General features: G+C 45.1%; 1 protein-coding gene across 2 annotated transcripts in view; it reads left to right on the forward strand.

The window, feature by feature from the left end:
* The window catches only part of LOC139577267 (transmembrane protein 132C), a 491,028-nt gene that overhangs the window by 222,439 nt on the left and 252,516 nt on the right, over window positions 1-16,073 (forward strand). For both annotated transcript variants that reach the window (XR_011675244.1, XM_071404264.1), the window contains exon 3: window positions 13,324-13,467. Coding sequence is in view for 1 of the 2 variants with exons in the window: in XM_071404264.1 (XP_071260365.1) it covers window positions 13,324-13,467 (144 nt within the window). In the remaining variant the exon portion in view is untranslated. The remainder of the gene's footprint in view (window positions 1-13,323; window positions 13,468-16,073) is intronic.

The raw sequence follows: 16,073 nt of genomic DNA on the forward strand, positions 1-16,073 counted from the left end.
GTGTAATTCAGAGATGGCAGTTTACGCCAGTCAATGATTTTTCTGTCAAGTATGGTTTCAGTGAATGCCAGGGAAATCCTTAGGTTTCGACTAAATATTGGTGCTGTCGTTAGGTGAGTCTGGATGCTTAGACTGTAGCGTTTCTGCTTTTATGGTCTGATGTGGAAGCTAGCACTCAGCCAGAACCAGACCACCCACCCTGCCTCTGTGTGTGTGTGTGTGTGTGTGTGTGTGTGTGTGTGTGTGTGTGTGTGTGTGTGTGTGTGTGTGTGTGTGTGTGTGTGTGTGTGTGTGTGTGTGTGTGTGTGCGTGTGGCCGTCTGAGACAGGTCCTCCTTAGATACTGTTAAATCAGTCTGTTGTGCTTGAGTTCCTTTTTCTGCCAGCAGCCCTGTATTAAAGCATTAACTACACACAACTGAGTTCTTTCACTTACGTAAATATTGGCACTAATCAGGAATTCCCTGCCGAGTTAATTTCCAGGCTATCCCCAAAAATGTCTAAGAAATAAACTTGTTTTGGCATCGTTTAAAACCTGGTGTCCGGATGCGTGCAGTGACTTCTACCTTTAACAGCCATGTATTCTGACAGCAGTCACCTAATTTGCATTCACATTTGAATATTCAAATTATATCCCAATTCAAGCTTTTCGGTTTATTTTTTTTGTGAAAAGCAACAACAGACGTTACATTGGTTAAGTGCAGTTTAATGAGCCGTCGCTGAGAGCTTTATTTGACTCTACTTTGTTCCTTAGGTGACTTCTTGGCTTCTTTTGGTTCAGTCTGTAACCCTCTGTAACCTTCTGTAACCCTCTGTAACCCTCTGTAACCCTCTGTAACCCCATGTAACCCCCTGTAACCCTCTGTAACCCTCTGCAACCCTCTGTAACCCTCTGTAACCCTCTGTAACCCTCTGTAACCCCCTGTAACCCTCTGTAACCCTCTGTAACCCTCTGTAACCCCATGTAACCCCCTGTAACCCTCTGCAACCCTCTGTAACCCTCTGTAACCCCCTGTAACCCTCTGTAACCCTATGTAACCCTCTGTAACTCTATGTAACCCTCTGTAACCCCCTGTAACCCTTTGTAACCCTCTGTAACTCCCTGTAACCCCATGTAACCTCCTGTAACCCTCTGTAACCTTCTGTAACCCTCTGTAAGCCTCTGTAACCTTCTGTAACCCTCTGTAAGCCTCTGTATGCCTCTGTAAGCCTCTGTAAGCCTCTGTAACCCTCTGTATGCCGCTGTAAAACTCTGTAAGCCTCTGGAACCCTCTGTATGCCGCTGTAAAACTCTGTAAGCCTCTGGAACCCTCTGTATGCCGCTGTAAAACTCTGTAACCTTCTGTAACCCTCTGTAAGCCTCTGTAACCTTCTGTAACCCTCTGTAAGCCTCTGTATGCCTCTGTAAGCCTCTGTAACCCTCTGTAAGCCTCTGTAAGCCTCTGTAACCCTCTGTAACCCTCTGTATGCCGCTGTAAAACTCTGTAAGCCTCTGGAACCCTCTGTATGCCGCTGTAAAACTCTGTAAGCCTCTGTAAGCCTCTGTAACCCTCTGTAAGCCTCTCTAAGCCTCTGTACCCTTTGTAACCCTCTGTAAGCCCCTGTAACCCTTTTAAACAGGGTATCACATTAAATCAGATTGTATGGAGAGGGCTGACCTGATCCTAGATCAGCACTCCTACTCTGAGATGCTTCATAAATACAACTCCAAACCTGCATATTCAATTAAAATAAAGGTCCTCTTGATGGACTGTCTTAGCCAAACTCCTTTATCCCCCCTCCTCCACCCATCCCCCTCCATCCATCTACCCCCCCCTCCTTCCTCCATCCATCCCCCTCCATCCATCTACCCCCCCCTCCTCCATCCATCCCCCTCCATCCATCTACCCCCCCTCCTTCCTCCATCCATCCCCCTCCATCCATCTACCCCCCCCCCTCCCCCATCCATCCATTCACCCTCTCCCTCCCGCCTTAGCCAAGACACTCACTGTCTTGCGGTTATATCAGAGCTCTGATGTAGCTGATAAATAATTCAGCTGTGTGTCTGTGTGTGGGCCTTTTCAGTGTGTGTGTGTGTGTGTGTGTGGGGTAAGCTCTCTAAGTTTCCCTTTGTCCTCTCTCTCAACCTGGTGTCAAGAGATCTGCGCTAAGTGCATCTGATGGAGCTCAAAAGCCGCTGGGCAGGCCTGGGTCACACTGTTAGGGACAGGGGCAGGGTCTCTCCCCTTCCTTTCTCAGGGCAGGCCTGGGTCACACTGTTAGGGACAGGGGCAGGGTCTCTCCCTTCCTTTCTCAGGGCAGGCATGGGTCACACTGTTAGGGACAGGGGAAGTGTCTCTCCCTTCCTTTCTCAGGGCAGGCATGGGTCACACTGTTAGGGACAGGGGCAGTGTCTCTCCCTTCCTTTCTCAGGGCAGGCATGGGTCACACTGTTAGGGACAGGGGCAGTGTCTCTCCCTTCCTTTCTCAGGGCAGGCCTGGGTCACACTGTTAGGGACAGGGGAAGTGTCTCTCCCTTCCTTTCTCAGGGCAGGCATGGGTCACACTGTTAGGGACAGGGGAAGTGTCTCTCCCTTCCTTTCTCAGGGCAGGCATGGGTCACACTGTTAGGGACAGGGGAAGTGTCTCTCCCTTCCTTTCTCAGGGCAGGCATGGGTCACACTGTTAGGGACAGGGGCAGTGTCTCTCCCTTCCTTTCTCAGGGCAGGCCTGGGTCACACTGTTAGGGACAGGGGAAGTGTCTCTCCCTTCCTTTCTCAGGGCAGGCATGGGTCACACTGTTAGGGACAGGGGAAGTGTCTCTCCCTTCCTTTCTCAGGGCAGGCCTGGGTCACACTGTTAGGGACAGGGGAAGTGTCTCTCCCTTCCTTTCTCAGGGCAGGCATGGGTCACACTGTTAGGGACAGGGGCAGTGTCTCTCCCTTCCTTTCTCAGGGCAGGCCTGGATCACACTGTTAGGGACAGGGGCAGGGTCTCTCCCCTTCCTTTCTCAGGGCAGGCCTGGGTCACACTGTTAGGGACAGGGGCAGGGTCTCTCCCCTTCCTTTCTCAGGGCAGGCCTGGGTCACACTGTTAGGGACAGGGGCAGGGTCTTTCCCTTCCTTTCTCAGGGCAGGCCTGGGTCACACTGTTAGGGACAGGGGCAGGGTCTCTCCCCTTCCTTTCTCAGGGCAGGCCTGGGTCACACTGTTAGGGACAGGGGCAGGGTCTTTCCCTTCCTTTCTCAGGGCAGGCCTGGGTCACACTGTTAGGGACAGGGGCAGTGTCTCTCCCTTCCTTTCTCAGGGCAGGCCTGGGTCACACTGTTAGGGACAGGGGCAGTGTCTCTCCCTTCCTTTCTCAGGGCAGGCCTGGGTCACACTGTTAGGGACAGGGGCGGGGTCTCTCTTCAGTGCAGTCCTTGTGCGATGTCCCAAATGCCACCCTATTCCCTACATAGTGCACTACTTTTGAACAGGTTCCATAGGGTCACATGGCCCTATGGCCCACATGGCCAAAAGTAGTGCACTATGTAGGGAATAGAGTGCCATTTGGGGCAGAAGCCTGTATTCAGTGCTGTCTCTCTCAGTGTGTGTGCCACTCTAAGCACAAGTGACCGTGCTTGGCAGCGCCAAGATCCCCGCGGGCCAGCCCAGAAAAACACAGCAGCCACAGGCCTGGGGCTGTGTCCAATAAGCCAATAAGCCAATGGAAGAGTGTGGGCCGGTGGTAAAGGGTTGCCAAGGCAGCGAGTGGTGAAGGCCCCCACAGGGACTCCTCAGACACCCCAACCGTTCTGTTTGTTGGTTGGAACTCTGACACAAACCCCACTACTCCTATATCTACTCTTCTCCCTCGCACAGTACCAGTTTGTTTATTTGTCCAATCTTCTTGTTTGACATGTTGTTTTGCCCAGACCCAACTGGTCGTTCATGTGTGCCACAGCAAAGGCAAACGAGAGGGCCTGGGGGGAAACCAGTGTGTGTGTTTGTTTGTTTGTGGTGCAAAGGTTGCTTCACCCTTTCTGGGAGCTGCCGGTTCGGTGTAGTGGAACCAGGGCTAATCCAGCCTTCTCGCTGTCAGACTCCTGAGTGGGACTGTTTATTTGTATTGTCTGACGATCTGGAATCGATTAGAGCAAGTCAACTCCCTTTACCGGGTCCCCAGTTAATTAAATGCCAATTGGATTAGTCTGAAGGCCTGAATACCACCCTCAGCATTTGCTCACCACACACAAACAGACTCATGGAACATGCTAATGACTGACCTTTTCACTCCTTCTCCCCTGTTCCCCCTTGTTCCCCCTGTTCCTTCTCTTCATCCTCTTCCTCCTCATCCTCCTAGTCCCCCGTTCCTTCTCCTCTTCATTGTCATCTTCCTCCTCCTCCCTGTTCCTTATTCTGCTCTTCATCCTCTTCCTCATACCCCATTCCTTCTCCTCTTTGTCGTTCTCATCCTCCTCCTCCCCCATTCCTTCTCCTCTTCGTCATCATCTTCTTCCTCCTCCCCTCTTCCTTCTCCTCTTCACTGTCCTCTTTCTCCTCCTCCATTCCTTCTCCTCTTTGCCGTCATCTTCCTCCTCCCCCATTCCTTCTCTTCTACATTCCTATGTTCCTTCTCATTTTCCTTCTCCTTCTCATCTTCTTCTAAGCTAGTGTTGTTTAGGGAATAGGGTTAGGGTTGAGTTATCTCTAGGCTAGTGATGTGTAAGGGAATAGGTTTAGGGTTGAGTTATCTCTAGGCTAGTGATGTGTAAGGGAATAGGTTTAGGGTTGAGTTATCTCTAGGCTAGTGATGTGTAAGGGAATAGGTTTAGGGTTGAGTTATCTCTAGGCTAGTGATGTGTAAGGGAATAGGGTTAGGGTTGAGTTATCTCTAGGCTAGTGTTGTTTAGGGAATAGGGTTAGGGTTGAGTTATCTCTAGGCTAGTGTTGTTTAGGGAATAGGGTTAATGTTGAGTTATCTCTAGGCTAGTGATGTGTAAGGGAATAGGGTTAATGTTGAGTTATCTCTAGGCTAGTGTTGTTTAGGGAATAGGGTTAATGTTGAGTTATCTCTAGGCTAGTGATGTGTAAGGGAATAGGGTTAATGTTGAGTTATCTCTAGGCTAGTGTTGTTTAGGGAATAGGGTTAATGTTGAGTTATCTCTAAGCTAGTGTTGTTTAGGGAATAGGGTTAGGGTTGAGTTATCTCTAAGCTAGTGTTGTTTAGGGAATAGGGTTAGGGTTGAGTTATCTCTAGGCTAGTGATGTGTAAGGGAATAAGGTTAGGGTTGAGTTATCTCTAGGCTAGTGATGTGTAAGGGGAACATGGTTAGGGTTGAGTTATCTTTAGTTAAGCAGATTTACCTTTTATTTTCTTCCAAATCTGAATCTTTCTTTTTTTAGATGATGTAAGCTTATTGGTTGACACACTGTTCTCCGACATATTGTGCTATCGTCTGCATTTAACACCAGGATATGTTGTAAACATATAGAACCTGATGTCTTCTGTTCATTCATAATGCTAATTAAACACACACACACACACACATTCTGTTTTCAGCTACAATTCATTACACAATAACATTTGCGGTAAACTTATATAACGAACGGAGGGAGGCAGCAGCTGGGATGTTATAGGGGGCACCGGAAGAGAACAGCTGCTCCCATCTGCAAACCTGGTTACTTTTTTTATCTCACAAACAGCGCAGCTTCGTTTTTAAGGGCAGAATTAGTCCCGTACCTACGTAGATATTTGGTATTTTATTAGAATCCCCATTAGCTGTTGCAAAAGCAGCAGCTACTCTTCCTGGGGTCCACACAAAACATGAAACATAATACAGAATGACATAACACAGAACATCATTAGACATGAAGACTAGGTAGAGTTAGATGAAGACTAGGTAGTCTGCTATCCTATACCCACAGCTAGGGACAACATTTTTCTGCTACAAACATTCGATTGAAGAAGTGAAAGCATCTGTCTGTTGTCTCAGTTTTTGTCCCCCTTCATTTGATTGGTCCTCCACAACAACCTCCACAACAACGTTTGAAAGCTCAGGACAAGCGGGCCCTAATCACAGGCGACATGCTGCGACGACGGCAGGCACTGTGGTTCCTCGGCTAACAAACAGATTGTGAGAGTTTGTTTCAGGATGAAACCGAGCTGAGGATGGTGGGGTGTTGATCGTCGAACAAATCTGAGACAGCCTGCTGTCCAGCCACATTGTCTGCTGTCCAAACTTCATGATGACTTGTTTAGGGAAAAGTGTTTGTGTTGTCGTCTTCATCATACATTTCTTTCCCAGATGGGTAGAGATGGATTGTTGTTGGTGTTTTATGTTCCCAGATGGGTAGAGATGGATTGTTGTTGGTGTTTTACGTTCCCAGATGGGTAGAGATGGATTGTTGTTGGTGTTTTACGTTCCCAGATGGGTAGAGATGGATTGTTGTTGGTGTTTTACGTTCCCAGATGGGTAGAGATGGATTGTTGTTGGTGTTTTACGTTCCCAGATGGGTAGAGATGGATTGTTGTTGGTGTTTTACGTTCCCAGATGGGTAAAGATGGATTGTTGTTCGTGTTTTACGTTCCCAGATGGGTAGAGATGGATTGTTGTTGGTGTTTTATGTTCCCAGATGGGTAGAGAGGGATTGTTGTTGGTGTTTTACGTTCCCAGATGGGTAGAGATGGATTGTTGTTGGTGTTTTACGTTCCCAGATGGGTAGAGATGGATTGTTGTTGGTGTTTTATGTTCCCAGATGGGTAGAGAGGGATTGTTGTTGGTGTTTTACGTTCCCAGATGGGTAGAGATGGATTGTTGTTGGTGTTTTACGTTCCCAGATGGGTAGAGATGGATTGTTGTTGGTGTTTTACGTTCCCAGATGGGTAGAGATGGATTGTTGTTGGTGTTTTACGTTCCCAGATGGGTAGAGATGGATTGTTGTTGGTGTTTTACGTTCCCAGATGGGTAGAGATGGATTGTTGTTGGTGTTTTACGTTCCCAGATGGGTAGAGATGGATTGTTGTTGGTGTTTTACGTTCCCAGATGGGTAGAGATGGATTGTTGTTGGTGTTTTACGTTCCCAGATGGGTAGAGAGGGATTGTTGTTGGTGTTTTACGTTCCCAGATGGGTAGAGATGGATTGTTGTTGGTGTTTTACGTTCCCAGATGGGTAGAGATGGATTGTTGTTGGTGTTTTACTTGGCCTGGTGTAGTGAGGCATGTGTCCCTCAATCTCATCATCTGTAAGACTATATCTATGTCTATTAGGTATCTAGTAATATCTAGTAGTATTAATTCCTGTCTAAGAGTATCTATTATCTTGTAATATTCAGTACGGTATAGGAGTATCTAGGAATATTTAGTAGTATCTAGGAGTATCTGGTAGTATTTAGTACTGTCTAGAAGTATCTAGGAGTATCTGGGATGATCTAGGGCTATCCAGTAGTATGTAAGACTATCTAGTAGTATCCAGGACTATCTAATAGTTTCTAGTAGTACCTAGGACTATCTAATAGTTTCTAATGGTATCTAGGACTATCTAGTAGTATCTAAGACTATCTAATAGTTTATAGTAGTATCTAGGACTATCTAGTAGTATCTAGGACTATCTAGTAGTATCTAGGAATATCTAATAGTTTCTAGTAGTATCTAGTAGTATCTAGGACTATCTAATAGTTTCTAGTAGTATCTAAGACTATCTAGTAGTATCTATGACTATCTAATAATTTATAGTAGTATCTTGTAGTATCTAGGACTATTTAATAGTTTCTAGTAGTATCTAGGACTATCTAGTAGTATCTAGGACTAGCTAATAATTTCTAGTAGTATCTAGGAGTGTCTAGGACTATCTAGTAGTATCTAGGACTATCTAATAATTTCTAGTAGTGTCTAGTAGTATCTAGGACTATCTAGTAGTATCTAGGACTATCTAATAGTTTCTAGTAGTATCTAGGACTATCTAGTAGTATCTAGGACTATCTAATAATGTATAGTACTATCTAGTAGTATCTAGGACTATCTAATAGTTTCTAGTAGTATCTAGGACTATCTAGTAGTATCTAGGACTATCTAATAATTTATAGTACTATCTTGTAGTATTTAGGACTATCTAATAATTTCTAGTAGTATCTAGGACTATCTAGTAGTATCTAATAGTGTCTATGACTATCTAGTAGTATTTAGGACTATCTAGTAGTATCTAGGACTATCTAGTAGTATCTAGGACTATCTAGTAGTATCTAGGACTATCTAGTAGTATCTAGGACTATCTAGTAGTATCTAGGACTAGCTAATAATTTCTATTAGTATCTAGGAGTGTCTAGGACTATCTAGTAGTATCTAGAACTATCTAATAATTTCTAGTAGTGTCTAGTAGTATCTAGGACTATCTAGTAGTATCTAGGACTATCTAATAGTTTCTAGTAGTATCTAGGACTATCTAGTAGTATCTAGGACTATCTAATAATGTATAGTACTATCTAGTAGTATCTAGGACTATCTAATAGTTTCTAGTAGTATCTAGGACTATCTAGTAGTATCTAGGACTATCTAATAATTTATAGTACTATCTTGTAGTATTTAGGACTATCTAATAATTTCTAGTAGTATCTAGGACTATCTAGTAGTATCTAATAGTGTCTATGACTATCTAGTAGTATTTAGGACTATCTAATACTTTCTAGTAGTATCTAGGACTATCTAGTAGTATCTAGGACTATCTAATTATTTCTAGTAGTATCTGGGGGTGTCTAGGACTATCTAATTATTTCTAATAGTATCTGGGAGTGTCTAGGACTATCTAGTAGTTTCTAGGACTATCTAATTATTTCTAGTAGTATTTGGGAGTGTCTAGGACTATCTAGTAGTATCTAGGACTGTCTAATAATTTCTAGTAGTATCTAGGACTATCTAGTAGTATCTAGGGGTGTCTAGGACTATCTAGTAGTATCTAGGACTATCTAATACTTTCTAGTAGTATCTAGGACTATCTAGTAGTATCTAGGACTATCTAGTAGTATCTAGGGGTGTCTAGGACTATCTAGTAGTATCTAGGACTATCTAGTAGTATCTCGGACTATCTTATAATTTCTAGTAGTATCTAGTAGTATCTAGGGGTGTCTAGGACTATCTAGTAGTATCTAGTAGTATCTAGGACTATCTAGTAGTATCTAGGGGTGTCTAGGACTATCTAGTAGTATCTCGGACTATCTTATAATTTCTAGTAGTATCTAGGAGTGTCTAGGACTATCTAGTTTTATCTAAGAGTGTGGTGGTGGTGGTGTGTGTGTGTGTGCGTGCGTGCGTGTGTGTGTGTAGGGAAGGGAAGGGAGGGTAGAAGGAAAAATGTAAGGAGCTGAATGTGGGGGGTGGGAAGTGGTTGAATAAGGAGAGGAATGCCACTCTTCTGAGTGTAGAGAGGAATGAAGGAAAGAGGAGTAGGAGGGTACTGGGATGCAGAGGGGGAGGAGGAGGAGGGGGTGTAGCCTAGCATACAATGAGGAAGCAGTGATAGAGAGGATCTCTCTCCTTCTCGGCTCTCCGTAGTATAAATCTGACTCATTCGATTACACGGCTCCTCTAGAGGGCTTCAAGGTAACGCAACGGCCCCAGACTTATCGCTCCTGCAAGCCGTGCTGCCCGTCCGAGCGGGGGCGATTTACTGCCCGCCGCGCCATGCACACTGCCCCCGGCCCGTAAGTCACGGCATCACGGCGTCACTCTGTCCTTGTGCCCGCTACACTGATGAACAGGCCCCGCCAGGGCCTCAACGCCAGGCCCCCAGACCTCAGAATGCTTCCTAGCGTCCCCTAAGTGCCCTACCACCCCCCCCCCCCTCTCACACCACCCCACCGCTCTCCCCACCCCCCTCTCTCCCCACCCCCCTCTCTCCCCTCCCAGCTCTCTCCCCACCCCCCTCTCTCCACTCCCAGCTCTCTCCCCACCCCCCTTTCTCCCCACCCCCCCACTCACCCCACCCCCTCTTTCCCCACCCACCCACCCCTCTCCCCACCCCCCCTCTCTCCCCACCCCACCTCTCTCTGTTTAGTACTGTGATACTAAACAGTGATCAGCCTGTAGATACTGTGATACTAAACATAGATCAGCCTATAGATACTGTGGGCATGTTGACTCTCTTTAATGTCTGGGCTGTCAGGAGCTGCCTGGTGCCTGTGTTGACAGACCTCTGGACTCCTGGATTGTCCCCTCCCTCGGCTCCCGTCATGTCTGGGTTTGGTGTGTGATGGACAGGACCGCGTCTCACTTCTGTGTCACACACACACACACACACACACACACACACACACACACACACACACACACACACACACACACACACACACACACACACACGCACAAACATACGCACACACACATACGCACGCACACACTCAAACTGTCTGTCAGTCCCTCCTCTGCATTAAAGGTTGATAATAGTAACACATATTAACCTCAGTGTTCTATTTAAACTGGGCTTTATTCTGTGAATAGGGGAGAATGTCTGCATTCAGTCAGAACAGTAGGGGAGAATGTCTGCATTCAGTCAGAACAGTAGGGGAGAATGTCTGCATTCAGTCAGAACAGTAGGGGAGAATGTCTGCATTCAGTCAGAACAGTAGGGGAGAATGTCTGCATTCAGTCAGAACAGTAGGGGAGAATGTCTGCATTCAGAACAGTAGGGGAGAATGTCTGCAGTCAGAACAGTAGGGGAGAATGTCTGCATTCAGTCAGAACAGTAGGGGAGAATGTCTGCATTCAGTCAGAACAGTAGGGGAGAATGTCTGCATTCAGTCAGAACAGTAGGGGAGAATGTCTGCACTCAGTCAGAACAGTAGGGGAGAATGTCTGCAGTCAGAACAGTAGGGGAGAATGTCTGCAGTCAGTCAGAACAGTAGGGGAGAATGTCTGCATTCAGTCTGAACAGTAGGGGAGAATGTCTGCATTCAGTCAGAACAGTAGGGGAGAATGTCTGCAGTCAGAACAGTAGGGGAGAATGTCTGCATTCACTCAGAACAGTAGGGGAGAATGTCTGCATTCAGTCTGAACAGTAGGGGAGAATGTCTGCATTCAGTCTGAACAGTAGGGGAGAATGTCTGCATTCAGTCTGAACAGTAGGGGAGAATGTCTGCATTCAGTCAGAACAGTAGGGGAGAATGTCTGCAGTCAGAACAGTAGGGGAGAATGTCTGCATTCAGTCAGAACAGTAGGGGAGAATGTCTGCAGTCTGAACAGTAGGGGAGAATGTCTGCATTCAGAACAGTAGGGGAGAATGTCTGCAGTCAGTCAGAACAGTAGGGGAGAATGTCTGCAGTCAGAACAGTAGGGGAGAATGTCTGCAGTCATTCAGAACAGTAGGGGAGAATGTCTGCACTCAGTCAGAACAGTAGGGGAGAATGTCTGCATTCAGAACAGTAGGGGAGAATGTCTGCATTCAGAACAGTAGTGGAGAATGTCTGCATTCAGAACAGTATGGGAGAATGTCTGCACTCAGTCAGAACAGTAGGGGAGAATGTCTGCATTCAGAACAGTAGGGGAGAATGTCTGCATTCAGAACAGTAGGGGAGAATGTCTGCACTCAGTCAGAACAGTAGGGGAGAATGTCTGCAGTCAGAACAGTAGGGGAGAATGTCTGCACTCAGTCAGAACAGTAGGGGAGAATGTCTGCACTCAGTCAGAACAGTAGGGGAGAATGTCTGCATTCAGAACAGTAGGGGAGAATGTCTGCATTCAGTCAGAACAGTAGGGGAGAATGTCTGCAGTCAGAACAGTAGGGGAGAATGTCTGCATTCAGTCAGAACAGTAGGGGAGAATGTCTGCATTCAGTCAGAACAGTAGGGGAGAATGTCTGCATTCAGTCAGAACAGTAATTGGGATCGAGGTGAAGAGTGTTCTGTCGTTACAGTAATGAGGCATGTACTGTTTGGCGTAATACATTACATCTCTATGTAGCCTATGATCTATAACAGAGAGTTGATTTTACCGTTTCACACACTGTAGTTGTGAAAACATACACATCTTATAGTATACGTTGTTTTATCTTGTGGGTGACTACATGATTGACTGTCTGGCTTTTATTAGCAACCTTGTCATGAAAAGATGTTGGAAAAGTCCAATGCTTTCCAGAATGTAGCCAGACTGGATTACATTTTTATTACCCCCCTCCCCAGTTCAGTTCTAGTACATAATTTACTCTTTATAGATTTATTTTGTTGCTTTCAGTCTCAATTTTTTTTTTTACAGACTATGTTTTACTGTAAGGTCCTTCGAAGTAAATTGTTATAAAGGGACATGAGAAGTATAATAAAATAGGTGAAACAGCACTCAAAAAGGAGAGACATGGGGGATTGGTTTTACTTAACAATGGTCTTAAATTATGAAAGAATGGTTTTGGGACTGTGGTTGCTTTTTTTTCTGTCCCACAGCCACTGGGAACAATTTTGTCCTTAAAATAAAGTATTTTCCAAACTGTTTAGAGGAGTTCTGAAGGAAAAGTGCTTTTTCGAGTCGAGCGCGGGATTTCCCAAACCCAAAGGACCTTTCTTGTTCTCGACAAACAGCAAGAAAAGCGTGACACATTCGCAACAGCAGTCTCTGGCAAGACACAAGAAAAGAGAGAGACAAAATAAGGGGATGTGGGTTTCTTTTGAGAGGAAGTTTCTTATTTTTTCCGTCGGTGCTCTTGCCAAGGTCATTGGCACCTTCTAATAACTTGCTCGTTTAATAAACTCCCAGAGTATCTTGTCAAGGTGATGAATAGCGGAGTCAGCTGAGGCAGTATTAAAGGAAACTTGGGAGGGGGAGAAGGAGGGGAGAGGGCGGGATTCTGGACACATCAATAAACACTAACACAGAGAAAAACACTTAGATACAGTACGGGAGGAAGGAGACATCCTTCACCCCGACACACTAATACATGTCCTGCACATGGGAGCAGACAGACAGACAGACAGACAGACAGACAGACAGACAGACAGACACATTCTCCATGAAGGATCACATTACATACCAATCAGAGATATGAAATGTTCTCAAATTATCTTTGCTATGCATAAGGGTTTGAATGATGTCAACACGATTGCAAGCTGTCACAAAAGCTGTTGGCAAATGACTACCATTGATTTATAAAAAAGAAGTGTGCTAACGAATGCACGTGTGTGTGTGTGTGTGTGTGTGTGTGTGTGTGTGTGTGTGTGTGTGTGTGTGTGTGTGTGTGTGTGTGTGTGTGTGTGTGTGTGTGTGTGTGTGTGTGTGTGTGTGTGTGTGTGTGTGTGTGTGTGTGTGTGTGTGTGTGTGTGTGTCTCCAGAGCCTGTCTACTGTGCTGTATTATTGGCCTTAACCATGTTCATGCTTCCCATCTCCAGAGCCCTGTTCAGACAAGGAGTCAACTTTGTGTCAGTCAAGCCCAGCAACGTGGATTCCGCCTGGGAGATCAAACAGGAAACGCTACCCGGAAGTCCCTCCCTGTCCGTGTTCTGCCAGAGGAAGGCCAGCTCTACAGGGGAAAGGTAGGAGCCTTTTCAAAACACTATGATAAAATCACCCGACAATATAATACTGTTATTTACTCCTAATGTTAGGACTAATTACGTTATCCCTGCAGTCTTATCAACTGATTACTGGACAGACCTACTGTGCACACAGGTATTTAGTCTTGATCACTAGATGTTATATTTGCAGATTGTCCACTCGGGCTCCTGAGTCGTGCAGCGGTCTAAGGCACTGCATCTCAGTGCTAGAGGCGTTACTACAGACCTTGGTTTGATTCTAGGCTGTATCACAATCAGCCGTGATTGGGAGTCCCATAGGGCAGCGCACAATTGGCCCAGCGTTGTCTGGATTAGGGTTTGCCCGGGGTAGGCCGTCATTGTAAATAAGAATTAGTTCTTAACTGACTTGCTTACTTAAATAAAGGTTCAATTAAAAAAAGTTTACAAATTAAAATGTAGAGTATTACAGGCACTGGCTACATAAAACTACTAGTTTTATTTTAAAACGTCGGCCCCACGGGGACAGCACAGGGTCGAAGGTCAGGATCAGGGCAACAGGCTTCTGGTAGCTCATAGTGTAGCGCTGAACCTTTACCTCACCTCACAGGTGAATATGGAGAGTGAGGGAGTTGGGTTTAAGGTGGCGGGGGCCTGTGCTGGGAGATGTCTAATTGGCGGACTGGGGTGGAGGGTTGCTGTGGATTGCTCTGGATTTATGAAGGCCTGTTCGCTGTTGGCTAAAGCCTAGAGTGAGCGACCCCTCCCTCCTCCTCCCACCCTCTCCTCTGCTGACAAGCTGCACTGGAAATGTATGACCCCAGTGTCATACTAAATCTGTCAGGCCGGCCGGTAATTGCTCAGTCCTCATACTTGGGGGTTTTATATGCTGGAGAAAATTGGTTTTGGCACTTTAATGTTTCCTCCGATTCAGTTGTTGCCAATAGCCCGTTGCAACTAGTTTCATAATAGTTACAAAATGAAGAGGGTGGAACATAGATTTGTATGCCAGGTCGTATGGCGAACGTCGAGTCTTTCACCGGCTCTCGAGAAGGGTGGAAGGCGAAGGGAGGAGGATGAGGCAGGAAGACGAGGGAGGAGGATGAGGGAGGAGATCGTGGGAGGAGGACGTGGGAGAAGGACGGAGAGAGAAGAGAGGAGGATGAGGAAGGAGGACCAGTTAGAAGGGAGGGAGAAGGTGCGGGGCCAGGATTGTAAGGGTGGTGGGTTAGGCTTTAGCAGAGAGGAGGTGGGGAGTCAACCCTAGAGGAGAACCAGAAAGCCCCATGGCAGATTTTGTAGGCAGAAGAAGAACTCGGACTGGTGTGGAGGAGAGATTTGTTGATCAGTTGAGTAATATTCTCTCAGTTTAGTAACACTCTCTCACTCTCTCAGTAATACTCTCTCAGTTAGTAATAATATCTCAGTTGAGTAATATTCTCTCAGTTTAGTAACACTCTCTCAGTTTAGTAATACTCTCTCAGTTTAGTAATACTCTCTCAGTTTAGTAATATTCTCTCAGTTTAGTAATACTCTCTCAGTTTAGTAATATTCTCTCAGTTTAGTAATACTCTCTCAGTTTAGTAATACTCTCTCGGGTTAGTAATACTCTCTCAGTTTAGTAATACTCTCTCGGCTTAGTAATACTCTCTCAATTTAGTAATATTCCCTCCGGTGAGTAATATTCTCTCAGTTGAGTTATACTCTCTCAGTCTAGTAATAATCTCTCAGTCTAGTAATACTCTCTCAGCTCTCTCAGTTTAGTAATATTCTCTCAGTTTAGTAATATTCTCTCAGTTTAGTAATACTCTCACAGTTTAGTAATACTCTCTCGGGTTAGTAATACTCTCTCAGTTTAGTAATACTCTCACAGTTGAGTAATACTCTCTCAGGTTAGTAATACTCTCTCGGTTTAGTAATACTCCCTCAGTTTAGTAATACTCTCTCAGTTTAGAAATATTCTCTCATTTCTCTCAGTTTAGTAATACTCTCTCAGTTTAGTAATATTCTCTCAGTTTAGTAATACTCTCTCGGTTTAGTAATACTCCCTCAGTTTAGTAATACTCTCTCAGTTTAGTAATATTCTCTCAATCTAGTAACACTCTCAGTTTAGTAATACTCTCTCAGTTGAGTAATACTATCTCAGTCTAGTAACACTCTCTCAGTTTAGTAATACTCTCTCAGTTTAGTAATACTCTCTCGGGTTAGTAATACTCTCTCAGTTTAGTAATACTCTCACAGTATAGTAATATTCTCTCAGTTTAGTAATACTCTCTCGGTTTAGTAATACTCCCTCAGTTTAGTAATACTCTCTCCGTTTAGTAATATTCGCTCAGTTTAGTAATATTCTCTCTGCTCTCTCAGTTTAGTAATACTCTCTCAGTTTAGTAATATTCTCTCAGTTTAGTAATACTCTCTCAGTTTAGTAATATTCTCTCAGTTTAGTAATACTCTCTCAGTTTAGTAATATTCTCTCAGCTCTCTCAGTTTAGTAATATTCTCTCAGTTTAGTAATATTCTCTCAGTTTAGTAATATTCTCTCAGTTTGGTAATACTCTCTCAGCTCTCTCAGTTTAGTAATACTCTCTCAGTTTAGTAACACTCTCTCAGTTTAGTAATACTCTCTC

The sequence above is a fragment of the Salvelinus alpinus genome, chromosome 5, assembly GCF_045679555.1.
Source record: "Salvelinus alpinus chromosome 5, SLU_Salpinus.1, whole genome shotgun sequence".
Lineage (NCBI taxonomy): Eukaryota > Metazoa > Chordata > Actinopteri > Salmoniformes > Salmonidae > Salvelinus > Salvelinus alpinus.